General features: G+C 42.2%; 1 protein-coding gene across 2 annotated transcripts; it reads left to right on the top strand.

Moving 5' to 3' along the window:
• Positions 1-967: 967 nt before the first annotated feature.
• pttg1 (PTTG1 regulator of sister chromatid separation, securin) lies at positions 968-20,603 on the top strand. 2 transcript variants are annotated; one of them, XM_041194150.1, is made up of 7 exons: positions 968-1,060; positions 2,288-2,384; positions 2,961-3,166; positions 11,551-11,664; positions 15,700-15,799; positions 19,703-19,861; positions 20,311-20,603. In XM_041194150.1, the coding sequence occupies exons 2-7, from the start codon at positions 2,303-2,305 to the stop codon at positions 20,418-20,420; spliced, it is 771 nt and encodes a 256-aa protein (XP_041050084.1). In that variant the 5' UTR covers positions 968-1,060; positions 2,288-2,302; the 3' UTR covers positions 20,421-20,603. The 2 variants fall into 2 exon arrangements, with proteins under 2 accessions (XP_041050084.1, XP_041050085.1); XM_041194151.1 differs by lacking the exon at positions 11,551-11,664.
• The last annotated feature ends 5,296 nt before the right edge of the window (positions 20,604-25,899 follow it).

Raw genomic sequence — 25,899 nt, 5'->3', positions numbered from 1 at the left:
TTGTATAAGTGTGGCAGGATGGGGTTGCATGGAGTTAGGCGCCAGTGAGGGGAGTACAGAGTCAGCTTCACTTGGTGTGGGAATCTCCTGCTGCCAGTTAAATCACAGCAGTAACAGGATGAGACCCTTAAGTAGAAATTAATTTCCCACTTAAGTGCCTCAATTGCTCCGCTGGCAAGCAGGCCATCTGCCGCCTGCTGCTGTACAGACAGATAGGCAGGTTGCCTGCTGGATTTAACAATCAAATGAAGAAGGAAAGTGAAAAAGCACAATACTCTGGATGCTGAAAATCTGAATAAAAACAAACTGTTGGAAATACTCAGCGTGGTCAGGCAGCATCTGTGGAGAGAGAAACAGTTAATATTTTAGGCCCATGACTTTTCATCAGAGAGGGAAATGCAGATGAGTGTAGTGTTCTACATTGGCATCCTGTACAAGACATTGCTAGTTTATTGTACTGTGAAATTCAGATTTGAATCACCTACTCCCAAAACAATTTATACCTGGACCCAACAAGACAACAACCCAAACAAGTCTAATTTGACTTTCTAAATAGGTTTTGTAGGATTGATAACAGCTAAAAACCAAATCCATTCACAATAGCCCACTTTTGATAAATATATTCAGTTCATCTCATTATAATTTCAAGCATTTTAAAACAAAGGAATGTTTACGAATGTGTTTAATGCCTGACTAAATTGGGAGCACTCGCTCTGTATTTGTATGCATCTCTTGTTTTGTCCTCCAAACTGCAGGGATTGCATCTGTTGAGGAGGTGAACTTTTTTTTAAGCTCTGCGATATTTTTGTTTCCTTGTCTGACTATCCACATTTTTTTTTCTCTTTTAATCCTCCAACCTGCAGGGGTGCTCATGTTGAAGAGCTGAGCATTTTTAGCTTTGCGATATTCTGGCTTTCGCGTCAGATTGCTTTAATCCAATCAAACGACAGTTTATCGCTGTGCGTTATTCGAAACGTTTGCGCTAGAAGTCTGGGACACTGGAGGAGTGTTTGATTTTGTTGGTTAGCTAACGAATGGGTGCTGTTGCTTAATATTTGTCGTAAGTTTGATAAACTTCAATTTTGGGGCGTGAGTTGAATGTTCGAGCAGTTTGGAAGATAATGTGTTTCGGCTGTTTTAATTAGGCGACCTATATAGCTTAGTCGAAATAAATTGGTACTTCGGGAATAATTAAGTACTCGAGTCGCAGTTGCTTTTCAAAGTGACCGTCAGTCTTGTTTTTAACTTGTTATTAGCCGGTAAAATTATATTTTTAATATGAGATTAACAATTTGGTTTATGAAATGCTAAAAGTTTTAATGTGGGCTTTATACTCTAGCTATTTGTCTGTAAGTACAAGCGAAGGGAAATAAATACATTCACATGACTTGTAACTTCCTGCGTTATTGGACAGCTCGAAAATAGGTTGCGGTCAGTACAATACCGTGAATGGATTATTTTCCATAAATGAAGAGTATTTTCAACTTTAATGTGACGTTGTCAGCTGGAGAACTTGAGGAAACCCATTTTCTGGGGTGTGTAAATCAGTAGTTCTCAATTGTTTCTCCGTCCGTGGATCATTTAGATGGGTCAAAAGACCCTTTTGGCCACTGACTGGTGATCCTACTCCATCCGCTATTGTTTGTCACCGCAAAAAAAAACTCATCAGAATTAATGGGAAGAATGATGCCACTTTTGATGTGATTCTGGGCTGGCGATCTTCAGTGTCATGCAGGGCTTCCACGTTCAGCTGGTTCCTCGTTTTCAACCCACAGGACTTGAAAATCTGATCAGTTGTAACAAACCTTGTTTATAAAACTATATTGCTGTTGTGCATATGGGAACCAGTTTGGTTGTGTGACATCCACCAAATGGTGGTGATGAGGGTTCTGACCTGTTCTCTTCTGATCTTGGTCATTGTGTTGCACATCAGTAGTTTGAACCAGTGCATGGACCACCTGTAGGACCTTAGCGCATCATACAGAGTTCTTAGTGTAAATTACTTGATTTCTTACTAAGATATTTCTGGGGCGTTTTTGAAGAGAAAGTTGTATGTGTGTGAAAGTGGAAAAAGTTGTTCCCTTTTAGACACTCCCCATTAATGTAAACTAAACTTGAGCATTAAGTGGCAAGTTAATTGCCTAAAGCACTTTTAAACTTGGTATTTTAGCATAAATTTGCTAGCCAGCAAAATAATCAATGAAATCCTACATTCTTTGGTCAAGATCTTGATATTTTATATTAAAATCAATTTTGAAAGCATTAAATATTTGTATAATTTTTATAGTGACCTGTAACTGAAATGGCAGTGAGAATATTTGTTGAGAAAGAAAATGAATTCCTGAATACCCACACAAACCATCCGAAGCTACTTTCTGGCTCATGTAAGTAATGCTGTAAATATGGTTCATATGGCTTTTTTTTAAAGTTTCTATTCATCTCCACTTGAGCAAAAGGGGTTTAAATAACTTACTATTGGATCACTAAATTTTGGCCTATTGTGCTAAAATAATATCTTGGTCTTGAGGTTTGAATCTGTTGTAATGCAGACAGTAATTGAAGTGCAGTGGTCTTAATTACAATTTCTTACCAAGAATGAATGTCACAGTTTCCCTCCTTTAAGACATTCCTTAAAAACTACCTCCTCGACAAAGCTTTTGGTCATCTGACCTAATATCTTATGTGGCTCGGTGTTATATTTTTATGTTTCATATGAACTACATAAATATTGTGTTGGAACCTCCCAATTTTAAAAATATTTCTGAAATGGCTTGTGCAGGGTTTTAAGTCTTTTTTTAAAAAAACTAGATCCAGGTTATCTTGGTTCTATTTGACTTATTAATATGGTAAAGTAATGCCTGTTTTCATTTGTCAACGATATTGGCACTTTGCTTGTATGTCAGCTGATATCAAAACTACTGTCTGAACTTTTATGCGAATTTCAAATTTTCTTGTTTCAGCAATGACTGACACATCTCTACTGCAGACTCCACAAACTGGAAAGGTGTTAACTATAACTCCTCGCTTGCAGCAATCTGCAAGAAAAGCCCTAGGGGATGTGAACTGTTCATTGCGAGCAGGTAGCATAACTGGTTACTCGCAGAAAAAGAGACCGGATAAAGTCAATAAAAAGAAAAGCCACACACAAATCTTTAAAAATGTTAAGGTATTTAAATATGACATTTTTCACAATTAGTTATCTTTGTTGGAAACACTTGGGGCAGGCAGAAAATAGGGTTACATTTCAAGTCGTCAACTTATGGACAAACCATTCTAGCAAAGTTGTCGATGTGAAATGTTAACCTTGAATTTCTCAGCACAAATACGGCCTGAATTTGCTGAATATTTCCAACATTTTCTATTTCAAGGTGATGTGGCTGATTGGTAGCAAATTACAGCTAAGGAGTTCAAAAGTATGAACCATTTTTGCTCATTCCTATTTGAGTCAGGCCCCCTACACCACTAAAATTATTCTTGCCACATCAATACCTGTTCCACATTAGCAAGTTTTGCTGTTTTATTCTGCAGCCTGTCTTTTGCCATTTAGTTGTCCTTGGTGCATAGAACTTATCGGTTCACTGTAGTTTAGTGAACTTAGTATGAACTTTAGTTACTTCCCCAAAAATAATTTTGTTGACATTTTTTTTGTGATCCTGTTCAGGGAATTAGATCTTGAGCAAAGAGAAAAATTGAGAGGTTGCTTTAGGGAAGAGTGGAGAAGCCAAGAGTGATCTTTTCTATGTGAGCAGGTAGCAAGGCAAACACGAGTGCAAAGTTCTTGTTGGTGTAGCTGCTGAACTAGCAGCGACCAGTGAGGTGGAAGGATGGAATAAGAAATCCTGTTTAGGAGTGAAGGCAGGTGGCGGTCACCAAGATAGTGAGAATTCCTTGAATTGCTTTTGGCTTTTGTACTTAATACTACTGTGTACATTGCCAGAGCCTGCAACATTGTGACTTGCACAAAATGTATACATTTTCTCATTTCATTTCTCAAAGTGGCAGTGTACTTGTTGTGGAGTATTTTAAACCAACACTCTACACAGGGTGTTTTGTTCAAATGTCAAGCAGCCTTTATTTTTACACTGGTGGGGAGACAATCTCTAAACCAGGAGATCTCCAACAATACAGTTTCAAGCAGTTTATGCTATTCTAATTGAGTTACAATCACAGTGCCACCTACAACAGAAACTGATACCATTAAGGAGGACTGGGATTCAGGACATCACAACAATGACACATCATGCAATCTAATTAAGAAATGGAGGAGGCAATTATCACAGCCAAATGGTCCCAGACAACATCCATTCACCCCAGTCACAGAAGATGAGAAATCTTGAACGTAAAGATCCAAGTTTGGAGTCAGAGACAGCTGATCTTGGTGGGATCCATTGATTTCATTTGTGGAAATAACATCAGCACTGAGCAGGTCTGTCCAGAACAGACTTGCTGGATCATTTTAACCATTTTAACCCCGTAATTGCTGTAGAGCCTGAGCCGCACTTCAGGCCCCCCCTTTTGGTACCTGGCTACCCTGGCCAAGTAAACCAACCTAATCCTATGATGTCCTGGGTCCTTTGTCCTATTGTAGTGATCAGGCACACAGTTTGGACGACTCAGGATGTATCTTATAATACTCCTGGGCACTGGTTCTCGAACAACAAGTTTTGCTGTTCCTTAAGCAATGCCTTTGCTTTTTTTCTTTTCCTGTTTCTTCCTACGTGCTGCAATTCCCCAACCTATAGCTAATAGCAATTGTGACACTACCAAGACACGTGAGATAATTCTGAACCAAGGGTGGGTTTCAACACCTACTCCCCAGTTCCACTGTCGTTCCCACCAATTTCTGACCCTTAGACCCTTTTCTATATCTTTCTTCAAAATCGTTAGACTCTGTTTCAAAAAGTGGTATTGTTGCACTACTCTGCCTAAACTCTCATTAATTTCTTGTAAGTGGGGAATAGGTGCCCCCACAGGGTCTACATATTGTTCCAGGTCCTCACCTACCTGATCTGTAACATTTATAGTAACCAGCTCCCTCTTTTTTTATACATACACCGGTCTAGTATGTCCAATAGTAACAGGGACCCAGGGTTTAAAGCAGAAATTTGGCATTATGATATCACACGTATTGATATTCAACTTCAGTGGTAGTGACACAGTATCCACCTTGGCTTTTGTACCCTGCGTAGGTATAGTGTTGATCGGTGTGGGACACTTCCAGCATAATGGCATATATGTCCGTTGGGTAATACCTAAAATAGGTTTCCCCTCAGATCAGGCCAGTGTTTTCCACTTGGTATGGAGGATATGGTTGAGCATCTGATTCGACTATGGGGATAATGAGTACCCCCCCACCATCTGGGTAGTACTTGCTACACAGTCTTGGACCACTAGCTAGACCCTGGTCATAACTTTGAGAATGCAGGCATTCACCAAACCCAGTTGTTGTGCGAGGTCGTGGAGGTAGGAACTGTTGATCCAATTGGGCACCTCACCTTGTTGGATCTGAGCCAGGTTATGTCTTAGTTGTCCTACTACCCACTGGCCATAAGCGTGACATAGGTCTCTCTTTTCTCCCGCCCCAGCCTGTTCCAGGTTTGTCATTCAGTCCGTCAATAATCTCAACATGGCTTTGTATTACCTTTATTCCCCCTTAACAAGTCTGTAACTGTCCGGGTTCTAATCGTACTCCTGTCTGGGCGGCTTGATTTCCTCTCTGCATTAACCCCTGTAGTACCTCCTTTGGCCGTTCTACACTAGTTTGTACATCTAACGCATTCACAAAGGATGCTGCTGTATTTACTCCGGTCAAAACATCATTGATTAAACCTCTCCTTGCCCTGCGGTAGAATGCAGCGTGCCTTCTAAACCTAGTTGCACCCGTGGCAACGGCTGCCTTATTGATTATCTCCTTTCTTAGTCTTTCATACAATTTCTTAATACCATCAAATTTGCCACAATACCTAGGCCATTGTAATGCTGTTAGGTTCAGCAATACCGATACAATTTCAGGTTTTTCATTATCATACAGTTGCTCATTGTCCGTAAATAATACCAGCCTGTTTAGTGGGCACTGTAACGGTGCTGTCCTCGTTGATGCAATCGTTGGTATAGTTATGGTTGACGATGTGGGTGCCCTCATTGTTGGGGGATGTTGTAACACGCTATACAATAGTCCATCTTACAACACTACCCTCGCAGCCCAAGACACATCCTCCCCCTACTTGACCCCGTAAAATGCTGCTCTCGTGTGCATCTCGCCATACTGGTAGCATTAGTCATTTTATACGGCCCACATGGTGTTGGACTCTAGCTTACCCATGCACTGTTACACGTATGACACCATTTTTCCTGTTTTTCACACTCGTAACTGGTTGACAAGGTGAAACCCGTTTTAGAGTCCCCTTTGGGGGATCTCAATCTGCATTCCATTTCTTCACGTTCTGTTGCGCTTGTCGTGAGAATTGTTCCGATCGTCAGACTCATCAAAATTAATGCTTTTATGGTGGCCATACTGTTTGGGGATAAGCACAACTCTGGCCATCACCAGTCGGTTAGTAAGTTCTGTAAAACGAAATCGGTTAAAACTGTATTTGGTAAAGAGCCACTGCACTCGTGATAGACTACACGGCTTTTTTGGTCGTTCCGGGTCCATGGTTCCTTGGTCCTCCAGATCAGTAAAACGTTTTAGTTGTGACCCTTCTATCTCCCTTTCATATCCACACAAGCAGATGTACTGCTGGTCATCGTCACCTCGTACAGGCCTATCCAACTCGGGGCGAATCCTACCCGTTCGGGCCACCTGTAGGTATACCCTCTCCCCTATCTTGAGCACTGGTTCATTACTAACCTTATTCTTCCTTTTCCTGATCTTGGATGTCTTGTCCTCTCACCACCTGTCTCAACTCACGTAGTTGGTTATCTAATTGTTGTACATAGTTCCTAATGTGGTCCCTTACTGGTTCTAGTTCCTCGCTACTAGTCGATATTCCTTCTGGTAGTTGCATAGCATGTCCCATCATTAGCTCAAATGGTTGGGTGTTGCATGTAGGCGCATGAGTTTACAGAGGAGAACATCTACCCATCCTTGTCTTGTTTCTGCAATAGCTTTTGCCAGAGCAGTTTTTATAGTTATATTCATTTGCTCAACCATACCTGAGCTTTGTGGGTGATATGGGACATGGAATCTCTGTTGGACTGCTAACAATTTACAGGCTTCCTTCATAACCTTCCCTGTAAAGTGAGTACCTTGGTCTGAGTCTATCTGTAAGGGAACTCCCCAGTGGGGAATTATTTCGTATGCCAGTATTTGGGCTAGCGTTACAGTCTTGGGTGGAAACCACTTCCACCCACCTGGTAAATTGATCGATTACGACTAAGCAGTACTTCTTGCCCCTATTGTTAAGCAGGGGTCTGGTTAAAACCTATTTGCAGATTTTCCCATGAGCCTTTAGGTCTTGGCTGGTGGGCCATTTTAACTTTGGCTTTCTGTGGTTGTACCATCCATATGTTATGCATCGCTGACAGTGTTTGGACACATCTCTCCCCATTCCGTTCCACCACCATTCCTTTGTTAGCCTATCATACATTGCCTGGTGCCCACTGTAGTCAGGCTCATGATAGATTTCCGGTAGGTTTGTTTGGCTACAATCTGGGGCCATTACCCATGAATCTTTCCATCATACCCCATCGTTCTTGCTCCTCCACACTAGCTTCATCCTGTATCTTTGTAATAATCATTTCACATGGTCCCATTGCTGCAGCGGCAACTGAGGCCGGTGTTTCTCAGCCGCTTGTCTGGCTGCCTCGTCCGCTAGCATATTTCCTCTCTCTTCCTCAGTTTCCACCTTTCAGTGAACTCATATTTTAATCACAGCTGCCTCTGCTGGCCCTCGTGCTGCCTCCACTAACCCTCTCACCACATTCTCATGCCTTTTGTGTCCTCCTGATGAGGTGATGTATCTTCACCTATTCTAAGCAATCATGTACCACCCCGAGAGCATATCAGCCCTCTGTATAGACGTTAACCCTTTTTCCTTTTGCCAGTTTCAAGGCTTCTGTAAGGGTAGTCAGCTCGGCCACCTGGACTGAGACACTTCCCTCCAGTTGTGTTTCTTTGCCTATTGTGGCCTGACACTCACGTGTTTCCCCTTCTGCTAATATGCCTTCAGCGGGGTTTACTCCCGTATCCCTCACTATCTGAACTGACTTGTCTGTAGGTATTAGGACTGCTTCCCGTGCAGCTCTTCTGCTGCCTGAAACAGATTTCAATTCCCCTGTGTTCAGCGGGTCCACCAGTGTATATCGCATGTGCAACACCATCTGTCCTGTCATGGGTATCGGCTTGCACTGCCCATATTGCACAATCTAATGCGGCTAGCATCTTGCCATACCCTGGGCTACCGGGGACTGCTGGGTGGAATAATAAGCTACAGGCCTCATGTCCCCACCATACTCTTGTAACATTACTGTATTGTAGAAGTTTCCATCCATGTTGTAGTTCACGTGGAATGGTCGGGACATATTGGGCAATCTAAGGGCGAGGGCTGATGTCAGGGCAGCCTTCAGCTCTGTAGGCCTTATCCTGTCCTGGTTCCCATTCTATCTTTCCTGCTGCCGACTTTACTCCCTTTACTAATCGCTTTATTGGCTTCACAGATGCCACAAAATCTGGTATGAAGTTTCTGCAGTAATTACATAGTCCTAACACCTTGCTCGCTCCTCTGACGGTTATCGGTCTTGGCATGTTTTTGATGGCAGTTTTTCTTTCTTAGCGGAGTATCTTACAACCCTGACTAACTTTATGTCCCAGGTATTTAACCTGTGGTAGTTGCAGCTGTGCCTTTTTTGGATTTACTTTAAATCCTGCCTCCTTTAGGGCTGGCAAAGTGCATATTAGAGCGCTCATGTGTCCCTTTTCATTCTTGAGGCTATCAGTATATCATCTACATGTTATAGTAGCGCACTTTGGTCCTTTCCCGAATCCATTCCTTCCAGGGTTTGGCTCAATACATCTTGGAATACATCAGGGTTGTTATGGAATCCCTGTGGGACTCTGGCCCAAGTGTATTGTTTCTCTTCCACCATGAATGGTGGAATTTTTCTTGTGACTCGCTATCCAACAGTACAGACCAGAACCCGTAGGCACTGTCTAAGTCTGTGAACACTGTTCAGGTTTTAATCCATTCAATATCATGGAGGGACTCGCCACTATGAGGTGTTATCGTGGGGTTACTTTATCAAGGGCAATACAGTTGACTGTCGGTCGATATGATCCACCCCGTTTCTTTATGGGTCATATAGGTCAATTACTGGTCAATATGGTTTCTCTCAACACCCAATTGTTCTACTAGACTGGCCACCATACTCTGCACGGCTTCCCTTGCCTCTGGTTTTATTGGGTATTGTCTATGGGCTCGGTGATCCAGCCCTGGTGTCTTAATCGGTTCCGTCCTTATCAGTCTGCAGCCTTGTTTAGATTCTGCCCAAACTCCTTCAGTTGTCTCACACAGTGGTTCCCACTTGCCCTCCTTGCTTCAATCCCAACTTACGGATTTTGCGCTGGATATTTGTGCCATATATCGGGTGCCTGGACTTTGGGTCTTTTCCTCAAAGTCCCTCCATATTATTCCCTTGTCTTTAACATCTGTTAGTAAGCTTAGTTCATTCAATATATCTATTTCTAAAATTGTCCCTTCAGGGTTCTCAAATACCCACAATTGTATTGGGAAGATTATACCCCCATCTCCAATGATTGTCTCTCACTTTTATAAGCCCTAACCTGTTTTCCCTCCCACTCCCTGTATTAATATCGAATGTTTGGTGAAAGGCAGCTTCAAATTTGTTATGGATACTGAGGCCTCTGTATCTATTAACACTTCGCACTGCCGGCCCCCTAACTCAGCGCCTAAAACATATTCAGGGGTCTTGGTCCTCTCTGGGGACTGCTGCTATGTATTGTTTCTGACTCAGGGTTTTGATTATCACAATCAGTTGGTTTTTGTTCATGTCCTCCATACTGGATGTTCCTCCAGTTCAAGGGACTGATTGTTGTTTGGGGCCCTGTCCTGCTTTGCCTCCCCCAGCTGACCAACAGTCCTTGGTCTCATGGCCAGGCTTGTTACAGTTCCTACACTTTCTCCTATTGTCCTTTTTTTGGCATATGGTGCTCATTGCACTTATGTCCTGGACAGTTGCAATTCTTGCAAACCTCACCTTTTCTTCCTGTTTTTGCTACGGCTGCCACTGACTCTGCTGTGGCTAGTTTAGCTTTCCGTTGATTGTCTATGTCCGTAGCCAATCCAACTAAGGAGTCATAATCCTACATTGTGACTAGTCTCGTCCTTTTTACATCCTGATGTGCTTTTCTCAGTCTATCTTTAAACATTTTTAAGAATGCTGCATCATTCCTTGCTGGGTCTCGTATGCCTGAGTGTACTATATAGGATGTCCTCTTTCTTTCACCATATTTGTGTGCCAATTCCCCTTTATTCTGTGTTATTCCCGTTATCATACCCCAATTCGCTGGCACCACTCCCGGTGCGGTAGTCACTGCTGCTTTTAAAATTATCAAACGATGTTTGAAAGTCTTGGGCGGTCTGGGCGATGGCTGCGCACCAGGTGCTGTCCCTAAAGTCATTGCCTAGTTCTTGCCATTTTGTCTCAGGCATTTTAACTCGTACTTGACCGACTATGCCCTGAATACTCAATAGGTGGGTTATTCGCATTTCTCTCTATTTGGCCCAAAAGAGTTCATTGCTCCAGCAGGATGTCAGTTTTGGCAATATTTCCAATAATTTGATTTTGTCACTCGGGAAAATGGGACATACGTTGTTCGTAATCGGGCCAGTCCTGGTTGGCCTTGCGCATCCGGGGGTCCAGGCATAACTTCTCCTTTAATTGGTGACACTCCAACAGCACCATCATGACGGAGGCGGATATTTTCCTCCTTTGTCTTTTTCACAATTATACGCCTCACTGTTTATATCCCAATCATCTGGACCTTTGGTCGCATGTTGTGGGGCTGTTGTTAGTACTGGGTAAATATTAGCTATGGCAGATGCGTTTCCACACCTTTTGTTCAGATCCCAGTTTGCCCTGGCTATTAACAAAGCGGCCTTTTCTTCCTTTTTGTTTCTTTTCCTTTTTTCCATCATGCCCTCTGTTTCCCAATTGGGTCATCTGTGTTCCACTTTTTATCTCTCATTTTTGCAATGAGTTTTTGATTCTTTTCTCCCAGATAACTAGCTAACAATCTGTTTGGATCCCCCTCGAGTTCTAACTACTTTCCCACAGCCGTTGTTGTTTTGGGTTAATTATCAGCAGTATGCCTCTTTACTTCCTCCCGAAATGAGCGCATTACTTGCAACTAATACCAAGTATCTTACTATACACGTTACTCCCAAACACTTTTGAGGCTTGACTCCTACCCATAAATTCTTTTAGTCCCAGGGCGGTGGATTGCGGGCAGTTTTGGCTTTGCCCTAACTATGCGTGGAAATTTAAAAGGCACTCACGCCATCATTCATCCGTTTCCTCTGTCCTTAGCAGGATCCCATCCTCGTCGCCAATTTGTTGTGGAGTATTTTAAACCAACACTCAACACGGTCTTTCGTTCAAAAGTCAAGCGGCCTTTTTACACTGGAGAGGAGATTATCTCAACTGGTAAACAAGGAGACTTCTCCAACAATACAGAGTTTCAAGCAATTTATATACTATTCTAATTGTGTTACAATCACAGTGCCACCCATAACTAAAAGTGATATCGTGAAGGAGGACTGGAATTCAGGACATCACAACAATGACACAGGATAACCACCATCATGCAATCTAATCAAGAAACGAAGGAGGCAGTTGTCACAACCAAATGGCCCCAGACAACATCCATTCACCCCAGTCACAAGGAGAGAAATCTTTTACATAAAGATCAAGTTTGGAGCTGGGGACAGCTGATCTTGGTGGGATCCATTGATTTCAGTTGTGGAAATATCAGCACTGAGCAGGTGTGTCCAGAACAGACTTGCTGGATCAAAGTGGGTGCTAAGCACCAATCATCCAGCAAGTTGTCCTCAGGAGATGTGTTTTGTGATACTCTACAAGCTTAGCATCCAGGAACTATTTTAACCCCATAATTGCTGTAGAGCTTGAAAGCCTCACTTAACTGCTTCTTCCAGGAGCTAACCAAAGAAAGGGACTAAGCTGTGCTTCTCCAGATGTGGATTCTTGTTTATTTTTTCTATTCATTCACAGGATGTGGGCTTCGCTGGCTGGGCCAGCATTTATTGTCCATCCCTAGATGCCCTTGAGAAGGCGGTGGTGAGCTGCTTTCTTGAACCACTGCAGCCCCTCTGGTGAACTGTCTTCTTGAACCACTGCAGTCCCTGTAGTGTAGGTACTCTCGCAGTACTGTTAGGAAGGGAGTTCCAGGGATCTGACCCAGTGTTAGTGAAGGAATGGCAATATATTTCCAAGTCAGGATGGTGAGTGACTTGGAGGAGAACTTCCAGCTGGTGGTAATTCCATCTGCTGCCGTTGTCCTCCTAGAAGGCAATGATCATGGGTTTGGAAGGTGTTGTCTAAGGAGCCTTGGTGAATTCCTGCAGTGCATCTTGTAGATGGCACACACTGCTACTGTGTGTCGGTAGTGGAAGGAGTGAATGTCGATGTGGTGCCAATCAAGCAGGCTACTTTGTTCTGGATGGTATCAAGCTTCTTGAGTGTTGCGGGAGCTGCACTCATCCAGGCAAGTGAGGAGTATTCCATCACATTCCTGACTTCTGACTTGTAGATAGTGGACAGGCTTAGGAGATTCAGCAGGTGGGTTACTCGTCACAGGATTTCTAGCCTCTGACCTGGTCTTGTAGCCGCAGTATTTATATGGCTAGTTCAGTTTCAGGTCAATAGTAACCCCCAGGGTGTTGATAATGTGGGATTCAGTGATGGTATTGCCATTGAACGTCGAGGGCCAATGGTTAGATTCTCTCTTGTTGGAGATGGTCATTGCTCAACACTTGTGTGGTGTGAATGTTTGCCAGTTGTCAGTCAGCTGCCTGGATATTATCCAGGTCTTGCTGCATTTGGATATGGACTGCTTCAGTACCTGAGTCGTGTGAATGGTGCCTGAGTATCGTGCAATCATCAGCGAACATTTCCACTTCTGACCTTATGGAAGGAAGGTCCTTGATGAAGCAGCTGAAGGTGGTTGGGCCAAGGACACTATTCTGAGGAACTTCTGCAGTGATGTCCTGTAGCTGAGATGACTGACCTCCAACAACCATACGCGTCTTCCTTTGTACTAGTTATGTCTCCAGCCAGCAGGGAGTTTTCCCCCGATTCCCATTGACTCCAGTTTTGCTGGAGCTCCTTGATGCCATGCTAGGTCAAATGCAGCCTTGACGTCAAGGGCAGTCACTCTCTCCTCACCCCGGGAGTTCAGTTCTTTTGTCCATGTTTGAACCAAGGCTGCAATGAGGTCAGGAACTGAGTGGCTCTGGCGGAACCCAAACTCGGCGTCAGTGAGCAGGTTATTGCTAAGTAAGTGCTGCTGGAAAGCATTGTTGATGACCCCTTCCACTACTTTACTGATGATCAAGAGTAGACTGATGAGGCTGTAATTGGCCTAGTTGGATTTGTCCTCCTTTTTGTGTACAGGGCATACCTGGGCAATTTTCCACATAGCTGGGTAGATGCCAGTACTGTAGCTGTACTGGAAGAGCTTGGCTAGGGGGCGTGGCAAGTCTTCAGTACTATTGCTGGAATATTGTCAGGGTCCATAGCCTTTGCACTATCCAGTGCCTTGAGCTGTTTCTTGATATGACATGGAATGAATTGAATTGGCTGAAGACTGATATCTGTGATGCTGTGGACCTCCAGTGGGAGCAGAGATAGATCATCCTCTCAGCACTTCTAGCTGAAGATTGTAGCAAATGCTTAAACCTTGTCTTTTGCACTGATGTGCTGGGCTCCCCCATCATTGAAGATGGGGATATTTGTGGAGCAGCCTCCTCCAGTGAGTTGTTTAATTGTCCACCACCATTCATGACTGGATGCGGCAGGACTGCAGAGTGTGGATCTGATCCGTTTGTTGTGGGATTGCTTAGGTCTGTCGATCACTTTGCTGCTTATGCTATTTGGCATGCAAGTAGTCCTGTGTTATAGCTTCACCAGGTTGACGCCTCATTTTTAGGTATGCCTGGTGCTGCTCTTGGCATGCCACCCTGCTTTCTTCTTTGAACCCCTGGCTTGATGGTAGAGTGAGGGATATGCTGGGCATGAGGTTACAGACTGTGTCTGAGTATAATTCTACTACTGCTAATGGCCCACAGTGCCTCATGGATGCCCAGTCTTGAGTTGCTAGATCTGTTCAAAATCTATCCCATTTAGAACAGTGATAGTGCCACAACATGATGGAGGCTATCTTTAATGTGAAGGCGGGACTTCCATCTCCACAATGTGCGGTGGTCACTCCTACCAATGCTGTCATGGACAGATTCATCTGCGGCTGGCAGGCTGGTGAAATGAGCTCTAGTAGTTTTTCCCTCTTGGTTCTCTCACCACCTGCCGTAGACCCATTCTAGCAGCTGTGTCCTTTAGGACTTGTCAGTTGGCCAGCTCCTTCAGTAGTGGTGCTACCGAGCCACTCTTGGTGATGGACATTGAAGTCCCCCACCCAGAATACATTCTATGCCCTTGTCACCCTCGGATCTTCTTCCAAGTGGTGTTCAACATGAAGGAGCACTGATTCATCAGCTGAGGAAGGTGCAATATGTGGTAATCAGCAGGAGTTTCCTTGCCCATCTTTGACCGGATGCCATGAGACATCTCGGGTCAATGTTGAGGACTCCCAGAGCAACTCCTTCCCGACTGTATACCACGGTGCTGCCACCTCTGCTGGGTCTGTCCTGCCGGTGGGACAGGACATACCTGATGATGGTGGTATCTGGAACATTACCTGTAAGGTATGAACCTATGAAGATGACTGTCAGGCTGTTGGTTGACTAGTGAGACAGCCCTCCCAATTTTGGCACTAGCCCCCAGATGTTAGTAAGGAGGACTTTGCAGAGTCGACAGGACTGAGCTTGCTGTTTCCAGTGCCTAGGTCGATGCCGGGTGGTCGTGTGGTTTCATTCTAATCCCTTTTTTTGAGACTTTGTAGGTGGACTCTCCTTATCCCTTCTGATCCCCAAATAGTTGAAATTTAGAGAATGGATCTGTTTTAAATTAATGTACAAGTTTCTTTTTGGGACGGGTCAAATTCTTGATTAGAGAGATTTTGAAGTTCTGCATTAACCATAGTGAAAATGGGTCTTAATTAATCTGTTTTTCTGACACTGGGCACAGGAATGGAGAGCCAACAATCTAAAATCACGATTCCATTCTTGAGGGCCTATGTACGTGTATTATATACTAAACTGAAGGAGTTCTTGTCGGTTCAACCCCATCCTCTGTGCCAGAAGCTCTGGGTTCAAGTCTTTGTCCAGGGCCTCTTAGCCTTAGAAGAAATGTTTATAACACTGTTTAAACAGTTTGATAATGAGCTTGCTAATCCTTCAAATGTTTCCCAGTATTTCCCCAAAGAGGGATAAAAAGTGTAAGTTGAAGGCCCAAAGTGAACAAACACTAAATTAGAAAACATTATAAGCTGTATGTTACATGACCAAATGTGTGAAAAAATGCTGATTTAAGTACTTGTACTTCCAGTCCACAGAAAAATTTTCCATTTCGGAGCCACCAAAATGCACTGTTGAAAAATCTGAAGACTATCCTGAAATTGAAACTTTTATTCCATACAATCCTTTTGGTAAGAAACTAAAATTTGGATGAAGTGGATTAATGAGGGAAGTGAATTTAAAGATATAAATTATAAAAACACATTGCATTGGTTAAAAGTAAGCTTCCTACCAACCAAGCTTTTGGTGGGGTGTCTTAGTTCAGGAGACTTCCCATTGTCAATTGTTTGACCTTTTCCAACCATTGCTTGAAAATTTTTTTGCATTGCTCATGGGTTTTTTGTTTATCTTTCTGGTTGGAAACTAAGTGTAATCACTGGTATGTAGTGGTGAGACTATTTGGGAGTTTCTGCAAGTTTTAACATTTGAAGAGCCTAAAGGAAATTTGAAGGGCTTTTAGTAGAAGGAAACAATAAGGTTGTATTGGAGGGAGTGAGTGGTTGTTGCTCCAGAGCTCCCTTTTCCTCCAGTCACCATAAGTGTTCTCAGGACTCACTGGTCTCCCAATGCAACCTGTTCAAATTTGCTGTGGGATTTATAGCATCAATCAAATGCCGAATTCTGTTAACTTTCCATCTTTGGACTGTTAAGTGGCAAGTAACATTTGTACCAGGCAATGAACATCTCCCATTGGCATTAATGGCATTACCATCACTGAATCTCCCACTTGTAACCCCCAAGATGTTGACATTGACCAGAAACTGAACTGGAAGAGACGTATAAATACTGTGGCTACAAGAGCAGGTCAGCGGTTGAGAATTCTGCAGTGAGTAACTCACCACCTGACTCCCCAAAGCCTGTCCACTATCTACAAGGCACAAGTCAGGAGTGTGATGTAATATTCTCCACTTGCCTGGAAGAGTGCAGCCCCTAAAGCACTCGAACCTTGACACCATCCAACACAAAGCAGCCCACTTGACTGGCACCCCATCCACCACCTTCAACATTCAATCAGCATCACTAAAGCACAGTGGCAGCAGTGTGTACCGTCTATAAGATGCATTGCAGCAACTCACCAAGGTGACCCGTACTACCTAGAAGGACAAGGGCAGCAGATGTATGGGAATAACACCCACCTGAAAGCTCCCCTCCAGTCACCACACCATCCTGACTTGGGTCTATTTCATTGTTTTCCAACTGTTGCTGGGTCAAAATCCTGGAACTCCCTTCCTAGGCACTGGGTGTACCTACACTATTTGGACTGCAGCAGTTCAAGAAGGCAGCTCACCTACACCTCAAAGGCAATTGGGGATGAGCCTTGTGACTTTTCACACCCTGTGAATTTTCTAATTTACCATTGTAATTATGGTAGAGACTTTAGAGGAAAATTAAATATTATGGAGAGCTTTAGGGAGAATATAGGAGTAGAACTAGTTTCATTATAAGCTGTGTCGAACATACAAAATAGGAGCAGAAGTAGGCCATTTAGCCCCTCAAGCCAGCTCTACCATTCAGAAAGATCATGGCTGACTTTGTTTCAGATTCCAGATTCCACATTCCCATCTACCTCCAATAACCTTTGATTCCTTTTCTTAACAAGAATCCATCTACCTCTGCCTTAAAAATATTCAGTGACCTGCTTTCTAAGGCAGTGGAAGCAGGTGTTCCAAAGTGTTTCCTGAGAGAACATTTCTTCTCATCTGTCCTAAAAGGGCACCCCTTAATTTTAAAACAGTGCCCCCTAGTTCTGGACTCACCCACAAGAGGAAACATCCTTTCCATGTCCACCTTCTCAATACTATTCAGGATCTTGTATACTTCAATCAAGTCACCCCTCACTCTTCTAAAGTCTAGTGGAAACAAACCCAATCTGTCTAACCTTTCCTCATAAGAAAACCCACTCATTCCAGGTATCAATCTAGTAAATCTCCTCTGAACTGCTGCCAACATCCTTCCTTAAATAAAGAGACCAAAACTGCGCGCACTATTCGAGATGTGGTCTCGCCAATGCCCTGTATAACTGAAGCAGAAATCCACCCCCACCCCCCCACCACACCCCCTCCGTAATAAAGGATAGCATTCCATTCCTGCGTACTAACTTTTTGTGATTCGTGCACTAGAACCCTCTGCACCTCGGAATTCTGCAGCCGTTCTCTGTTTAAATAATACTCTGCTCTTTTTATTCTTCCTGCAACTTCACATTTTCCTACATTATACTCCATTTACCAGATTTTTGTCCACTCGCTCAACCTATCGGTCTGCAACCTCCTTATGTCCTCTTCACAACATCCTTTCCTACCTTTGTGTCATTTGCAAATTTAGCCACCATGCCTTCAGTCCCCTCCAGTATCATCAGTATTTATCCCTCATCTAACAACATGATTTTTTTTTAAACTGGTACTTTAGCATTGAAATCTTTGCTTTTGTGCAAATTGCTAGCCCGTTTCTCTTAATTGAAACAATGGCTACGTTTAAATGTAATTCATTAAATTTGGAACATCCTGGGCCATGAAAGTCACAACATAAATGCAACTTGAGTTGTTTGTGGGCGAAAAATCCTGATTGAGAATCAAACTGAATTCCTCGGATTGGGGACATCTTATGAGGAAAGATTGGGCCTGCATCATTGAAGTTTAGAAGAATGATGGGTGATCTTATTGAAACATAAGATCCTGTGGAGACTTGAGAGGTGTATGCTGAAAGGACATTTTCCCTTTGTGGGGGAGACTCAAACTAGGGGGCACAGTTTAAAGATAAAGGGAGTCTCATTTAAGATGGGTGAGAATTTTTTTTGTTGTGAATATGTGAAACCCTTTCCCCAAGGAGGGGGCAAGGCAAGGCTATTGAATATTTTTCAAGGCAGAGGTAGATTCTTGACTGACAAGGGTATTGGGGGTGGGCAGGAAAACACAACTGAAGCCACAATTGGATCAGCCATGATCTTATCAAAGCCTGGAGCAGGCTTGAATGGCTTTTGGTCAGAAGAATAGAAAGGTGACATTATTTAAATAGAGAGAAACTTCAGAATGCTTCAGTGAAGAGGGATCTGGGTGTCTTCGTGCATGAATCACTGAAAGCTAGTATGCAGGTACAGCAGGTAGTAAGGAAGGAAAATGGAATTTTGGCATTTATTGCTAAAGGAATAGAGTATAAAAATAGGGAAGTGTTGTTGCAACTGTACAAGGCATTGGTGAGACTGCACCTGGAGTACTGTGCACAGTTTTGGTCCCCTTTAATTGAGGAAGGATGTAGTTGCAGTGGAGGCAGTTCAGAGGAGATTCACTAGATTGATTCCAGAGATGCGGGGCTTGTTTTATGAGGAGAGATTGAGCAGTTTAGGCCGATACTCGCTAGAGTTTGGGAGGATGAGAGGAGATCTAATTGAGGTATATAAGATGCTAAAGGGGATAGACAAAGTAGACGTGGAGTGGATGTTTCCCCTTGTGGGGCATTCTAGAATGAGAGACTATAGTTTTAGGCTAAGGGGTGGTAGATTTAAATCCGAGATGAGGAGGAATTACTTTTCTCAAAGGGTCGTGCATCTGTGGAATTCACTACCTCAAAGTGCAGTGGATGCTGGGACGCTGAATAAATTTGAGGAGGAGATAGACAGGTTTTTAATTAGTAATGGGTTGAAAGGTTATGGGGAGAGGGTGGGAAATTGGAGTTGAAGCCGAAGTGAGATCAGCCATGATCGTATTGAATGACGGGGCTGAGTTGCCTACTCCTTCTCCTAGTTCTTATGTACACAATTGTTCGTGCACAATAGTGCATCAAACCGTTTGGTATGTGGATCTTTCCTACCAATGTGGCCCTCTGCTTAAAAGAAATCCAATGTTTCAAAATGCTGTACTTGTCATACCTTGCATTACTTGGTTCCTTTTTAAGGTAAATAATCTGCTGTATTCACTAAACTGAACAACTTGATCATACACAATTTCTACTTCAAGTAGCACAGCTCTCAAGTTAAAGTTGGTTTATATGGAACGATTAGAGGAAGAGAAACTGAACCTTCTTTCATATATTAATTACAGACTTTGAGAACTTTAATGTGCCGGAGGAACATAAGATTGATCACATCTGTCTGGCAGGTCTGCCACTCTTCTTTCTTGAGAAAGAAGAAGCCTTAATAGAAAAGGTGCTGAACAAAATCCCTTCACCTATAGAATGGCCTTCACTTTCAAAAGAATCCGGTAAGTCCCTGTGATAAGTTGATAAGTTGCCCCATTTTAAGTCGTTCTGCTCTATTGCCGATCAGTTAATGGGGCTGGTGTTGGGAGTTTCATTTTAATATGGTTTCATGCCAGGTCTAATGTGGAGTCAGAGGACCAGATCAATGCCATTTTAGTGGCCTCTCTTGCTACCAAACCTCCCTATAGCTGCTTTTCTGGCTTGTGGCTTACTTCTAGAACATGTCTCATTTTATTTAGCATGCTAAATATTTCAACTTGCAGGGCAGAATGTTTTTTCTGATAAAGGAGTTATAGCTTTTAAATTGGTTGTAATGGGAAAATCTGATTAACATTTTTGGGAATGCCAATTGTAATGTCAAACAAGGACTTCCTGTTTTTTTTTTATTGTCACTATGCCTTGGGTCTTTTTATTTGGTAAAGAAACTATTCCACTTTTTTTTTAATTGTAGATTTGGTGATGGATTTCGACATGAATGCTGACATTTTGGCAGACTTGGATGAAATTGGGGAGGTTGAATTGCCAATAATGGAAGATGACTTCGGAAGACTTACAACTTGAAATTTCAGATTATCCTTAATATCAACACTGAAATTTCCTAGTCTCTCTGGATTTCTGTTCTCATATGTTTGATTTGGATGTATATGTTTCCCACAGTGTGGGAGAGAACTCATCACTTTCAGCTTTTTATATTTATGTATAGTGTATCTTTAAACTTTTTGAATAAAGGCTTATTTGTGTGCATATACCTAGTGCTAATATAGCATTCACATTTTTGCTATTAACGGTCTGAATGAACTGCTCCAATTCAATGAACTAAATGTGTCACTATTCCAAGTGTCCTAGATCCTGGAAGATTACAATCAGTGCATCCACTTTCTCTGTAGCCACCTCTTTTAGAGCATGAGGTTTTGGGCCATCAGGTCCAAGAGATTTTTGTCAACTTGGTCCCATTAATTTCTTCAGTACTTTTTCTTTATTAAAGTCCCTCACTCAGTATTGTATTGTGGTGGGTACCATTCAGTAGGTCTCAATTCTTTGTAGTTTTAACTAAGTGCTTGTAGTTAATAAATACAATGTACATATATACAGTATAGGGTTCAAGCTAGGAGCTTGTTTGTACAAATGGCTCTGCCCCACACTAGTCTGACCCTTAAGTGTGGGTCATGTGTTCTCTTGCATCACTCTGGGCAGTACTGTACTCAGTACCATGTTAACCCTATATGTGCCAGACCCTTATTAGACCCCTGGTTCCCCCCAATTCTTGTTTTTTTGTCATAGTCATCGAGGTCTACAGCACAGAAAAAGGCCCATCGAGTCTGCGCCGGTCAAACAAGTACCTAACTATCCTAATCCCTTTTTCCACCGCTAGGCCCATAGCCTTGTACAATACTGTAAAGACAGACATAATATTTATTTAATATCTCTGCTGTTTCCTCATTTCTCATTTCTCCTCCTGTTTTAGCCTCTAAGGGACCCACTTAACTTTCACTACTTTTTACATGTCTTGTAGAAGCTCTTGCAATATTATGTTTCTGGATCATTTGTTCATGTTATCTTCCTTTGCTGCTACCACTTCCAACTCTCTGGCTTAGTACTCATTTTGGCGATATTACAAGGCTTTTTTTAATCTAGTGCTATCAGTAACCTACTTAGTCATTAATGGATGGGTTTTTCCCTTCTCAGTGAAATGCAGGTTTATTCAGAATCAAGTATTTTTCTAAATATTTGCCAATATTCATCTACCAAAATACCTTTTAATCTAATTTCCCAAACCACCCTGCCCAACTTGTCCTTCATACCTATGCAATTGGCTTTAAGTTCAATACTCTAATTTTGGATTTTGTAGGATAGAAATCCCCTCCAACTGGGAAATTTATGGAATATAATTTCAAACCCACAGACATGTTTTGACCTCTTGATTGGAACTATAAATTTCAAAAAGATGATAAGCTGCAGTCAGCAATACAGAGCTGGGAGGCAAGGAGCTAATTTGGACATTTAGTGAAAACACTGACTCGTCAAAAGGGATTGGGTATTGACTAACGCAATCAAGAAGTTTGATTATCCATTACAATGGCACAAAGGACATATCATCAATACAATACACACAAGGAATTATTCAACCACCACAGGCAATAGTACCAGAACAGGGTCATCCAAACCCTCTAACTTTGGAGCCAGGTGCTGTTCCTGTGCCACCTCAAACAGCAGGACAATTGCTCCTACAATGAGAACTGATAATATTCATCTGGATACATCTTCATTGGAAAAGCCTATATTGTTTCAACCTGCAGGAGCTGAAGACATTTCCCTGGACTTTGCGTGGAATCAATTAAATGGACATTGGAACAATAGGAAATATGTTTTGACATGAGTTAATTATTATAGAAGCAGAGCAGATTTCAGCATCTGGGCTGCAGCTGGAAGGAGGGTAGAGTTTGGTAACCTTGACAGGCCTACAGTCGACACTGGACAGACCAGCTGTGTTGGGGATTGTAAATTTCAGCTAAATCGTAGTGATATTGGTCTGAGGGTTTTATTTCTTAAAGTTTAAGGATAGGACATGGTGATTTGCCTGTGTTTTTGTAAATTTAAACCAAGTAATGAGAGTAAACTTGCAAGGAACATAAAAACTGACTGTAAAGGCTTCTATAAATGTGAAGAGAAAAAGATTAGCGAAGACAAATGTAGGTCCATTAGTCAGAAACAGGCTAAGTTATAATGGGGAACAAAGAAATGGCAGAAGAATTGAACACATTTTGGTTCTGTCTTCACAAAAGAGGACACAAATAAATTTCCCAGAAATGTTAGGGAACCAAGGGTCTAGTGAGTGGGAGGATTTGAAGAAAATCAGCATTAGTACAAAAATGGTGCTAGAGAAATTAATGGGATTAAAGGCTGAAAAATCCCCAGGACTTAATAACCTACACCCCAGAGTACTAAAGGAAGTGGCCCTGGAAATATTGGATGCATTGGTGGTCATCTTCCAAAATTCTAGCAGTTCCTACAGATTGGAGGGTGGCAAATGTAATACCACTATTTAAAAAAGGAGGGAGAGAAAAAACAAAATTACAGACCAGCTAGCCTAACATCAGTAGTGAGGAAAGTGTTAGAGTCTATTACAGAAGACGTGGTAACAGAACACTTGGAAAGTATTTATGGGATTAGACAAAGTCAGCATGGGTTTATGAAAGGGAAATCATGCTTAACTAATCTACTGGAGTTTTTCGAGGATGTAACTAGTAGAATAGATAACGGAGAACCAGTGGATGTGATGTATTTGGATTTCAAGAAGGTTTTTGATAAGGTCCCACATAAGAGGCTAGTGGGCAAAATTAAAGCACATGGGATTGGGAGTAATATACTGGCATAGATTGAGAATTGGTTGACCGACCAGAAACAGAGTGGGAATAAATTAGTCTTTTTCTGGATGGCAGGTAGTGTACTGCAGGGATTAGTGCTTGGGCCCAGCTATTCACAATATATATATATATATAAATGACTTGGATGAGGGAACCAAATGCAATATTTCCAAGTTTGCTGATGAGACAAAACTAGGTGGAGTTGTGAGGAGGATGCAAGGTAGCTTCAGGGTGATTTAGACAAATATGTGTGGACAAACACATGGCAGATGCAGTATAACGTGGATATTTGTGAAGTTATACAGTTCCGTGTGAAAACCAGAAAGGCAGAGCATTATTTAAATGATGAAATGTTGGGAAATTTGGATGTACCAAAGGATCTGGGTGTCCTTGTACATCAGTCAATGAAAGTAAATAGGCAGGTGCAGCAAGCAATTAGGAAGGCAAATGGCATGTTGGCCTTCATTGCAAGATGATTTCAGTTCAGAAGTAGGGATGTCTTACTGCAGTTATATAGGGCCTTGGTGAGACTACACCTGGAGGACTGTGTGCAGTTTTGGTCTCCCTACCTAAGAAAGGATATATTTGACATAGAGGGATTGCAGCAAAGGTTCACTAGGCTGATACCAGGGAAGGCAGGATTGTCGTATGACCAAGTCATCCAAGTCATTTATATATATATCGTGAATAGCTGGGCCCAAGCACTGATCCGTGCAGTACACTACTATTCACCACCTGCCATCTGGAAAAAGACCCATTTATTCTCCCACTCTGTTTCCAGTCTGTTAACCAATTCTCAATCCCTGCCAATATATTACTCCCAATCCCATGTGCTTTAATTTTTCCCACTAGTCTCTTATGTGGGACCTTATCAAAAGCCTCCTTGAAATCCAAATACACCATGTGAGGAGAGATTGGTTCAATTGGGCCTGTATTCATTAGAGCTTAGAAGAATGAGAGGGGATCTGATTGAAACATATAAAATTCTAACAGAGTTAGACAGACCGGATGCAGGGAGGATGTTTTCCCTGGTTGGGGAGTCTAAAACCAGGGGCCATGTCTCAGGATACGGGGCAGGCCATTTAGGACTGAGATGAGGAAATATTCTTTCACTGAGGGTGGTCAACCTGTGGAATTCTCTACCACAGAAGGCTGTGGAGGCTGGGTCACTGAGTATATTCAAGAAAGAAATTGATAATTTTTTGGATATAAGGGGTATGGAGAGAAAGCGGGAATATGGCATTGAGATAGAGGATCAGCCATGATCATATTGAATGGTGGATTAGGCTCGAATGGCTGACTCCTAGTTTCTATGTGGTGACTTTGTGTCAGGCACTGGGAATAGGTTGTTTTAAATTTTGGGTTTTGTACTGTGGGGTTTTGGTGATTCAATAAAGCAAATGTGAATTATCAGAAGAAAGTTGGCTTACCATTTGGTACAGGAACAGAACAGGGACAAGGTGCCTTTTTAAGTAGAGAAGTTGTCTAATAAACAGGTCCAGCCACTGCTTACTGAGTGCCTGGAGGAGGGGGACAGAGTCCCTTTTGCAGGAGTTGTGTCCTTTCAAGAATGGATGGAGGAGGAAAAGCTAAGAGCTGAAAAGGTAACAGACCTTTTGGTTAGAACAGTTTATTGCTCTGAGAAAATGTGGCAAGGTTTTCCAGGAGTTAGAGAATGTAGGATGCAGGGCAAGCAAGAGAATTGGGAACTTAAAAGGTAAAATGGGCAGGCATCAGGTACTGGTCCCTGCTGAAATGAGAAGAGATGAGCTCCTCTGTCAGCAAGACCATGGTCTGTCTGTTTGCATAAGGTTGAGATACAAGAGAAACTTTGGGGTCATGGAAAATGTCTAGGGGAAATTAAGAAATTAAGTTGATATGCCCACAGTATAGTTAAAATGCTGTGTAAACGGTTAAAGAAACCTTGTGTGTATATGAGTGGATTCAGTTTTTCTCTGTGTTTGAATTTGTGTGTCTATGTTTCAGTGCCTTTCAATGAGTGGTTGTTGGATGTGTTAAATCCAATCCTGTTGATTTCTCTGTGTTTGCAAACCAGTGTCTATCACTTAGAAGTTGCTTAACCCCTTGTGGTCTGTTTTAGTATGTGGTTTTCAAACAGTTGGTTGTTTAATGTGTTTTAAAAGTTGTAATATTGTGAGAGAATATGTGTGTGAGATAAAGATTTTGCCTGGATGAATATGTTTTAAAATTTGTCCTGGAACTGTGATATCTATCTTAAAAGGGAGGTGTAATTAGTGAAATAAAATCTTCAATGTTTGAACCTGGAGTCATAATTACCGGTCAGAATCCATGATTCCAGGGTATTTTGATAAGCGTGGGAATTTTATTCCAGATATGAATTCACATGTGAGAGTGAAGTAGTTTTAATGTTTGGACGGGTTGATTGGAACCTGGGATGTTTGAAGTGATCATAGCTAATCCTAATTGGATTGGATTTGGGTTAGAAACTTGTTACAAAATTTATGGATTTGGGAATTTTGTCCCTAGAAAAGGGAAAATTTTGAGATTGGATACTGCTAATTGGAACTTGAGTTCAGACAGCCAAAAGTAGGGGAAATAAAGAGAGCTTGGAATTTTAAACAATTGGAAGGTAATTTAAAATACTGTCTGAGGAGAATGTTAAGAAATATGAGCAAGTGTGTAAAAGATGTCAT

Source organism: Carcharodon carcharias, chromosome 8 (assembly GCF_017639515.1).
Source record: "Carcharodon carcharias isolate sCarCar2 chromosome 8, sCarCar2.pri, whole genome shotgun sequence".
NCBI classification, from domain to species: Eukaryota; Metazoa; Chordata; class Chondrichthyes; order Lamniformes; family Lamnidae; genus Carcharodon; species Carcharodon carcharias.
Note: the sequence above shows the minus strand (reverse complement) of the source record. Positions and strands in the feature narration are given on the sequence as shown.

Excerpts from the sequence above, each read along its gene's own strand:
- pttg1 (XM_041194150.1), top strand. The coding sequence starts at position 2,303 with ATGGCAGTGAGAATATTTGTTGAGAAAGAAAATGAATTCCTGAATACC. Across the intron at positions 3,167-11,550 it reads AAATCTTTAAAAATGTTAAG|GATCCCATCCTCGTCGCCAA; the intron begins GTATTTAAATAT and ends TGTCCTTAGCAG. Across the intron at positions 11,665-15,699 it reads AGAGGAGATTATCTCAACTG|TCCACAGAAAAATTTTCCAT; the intron begins GTAAACAAGGAG and ends TTGTACTTCCAG.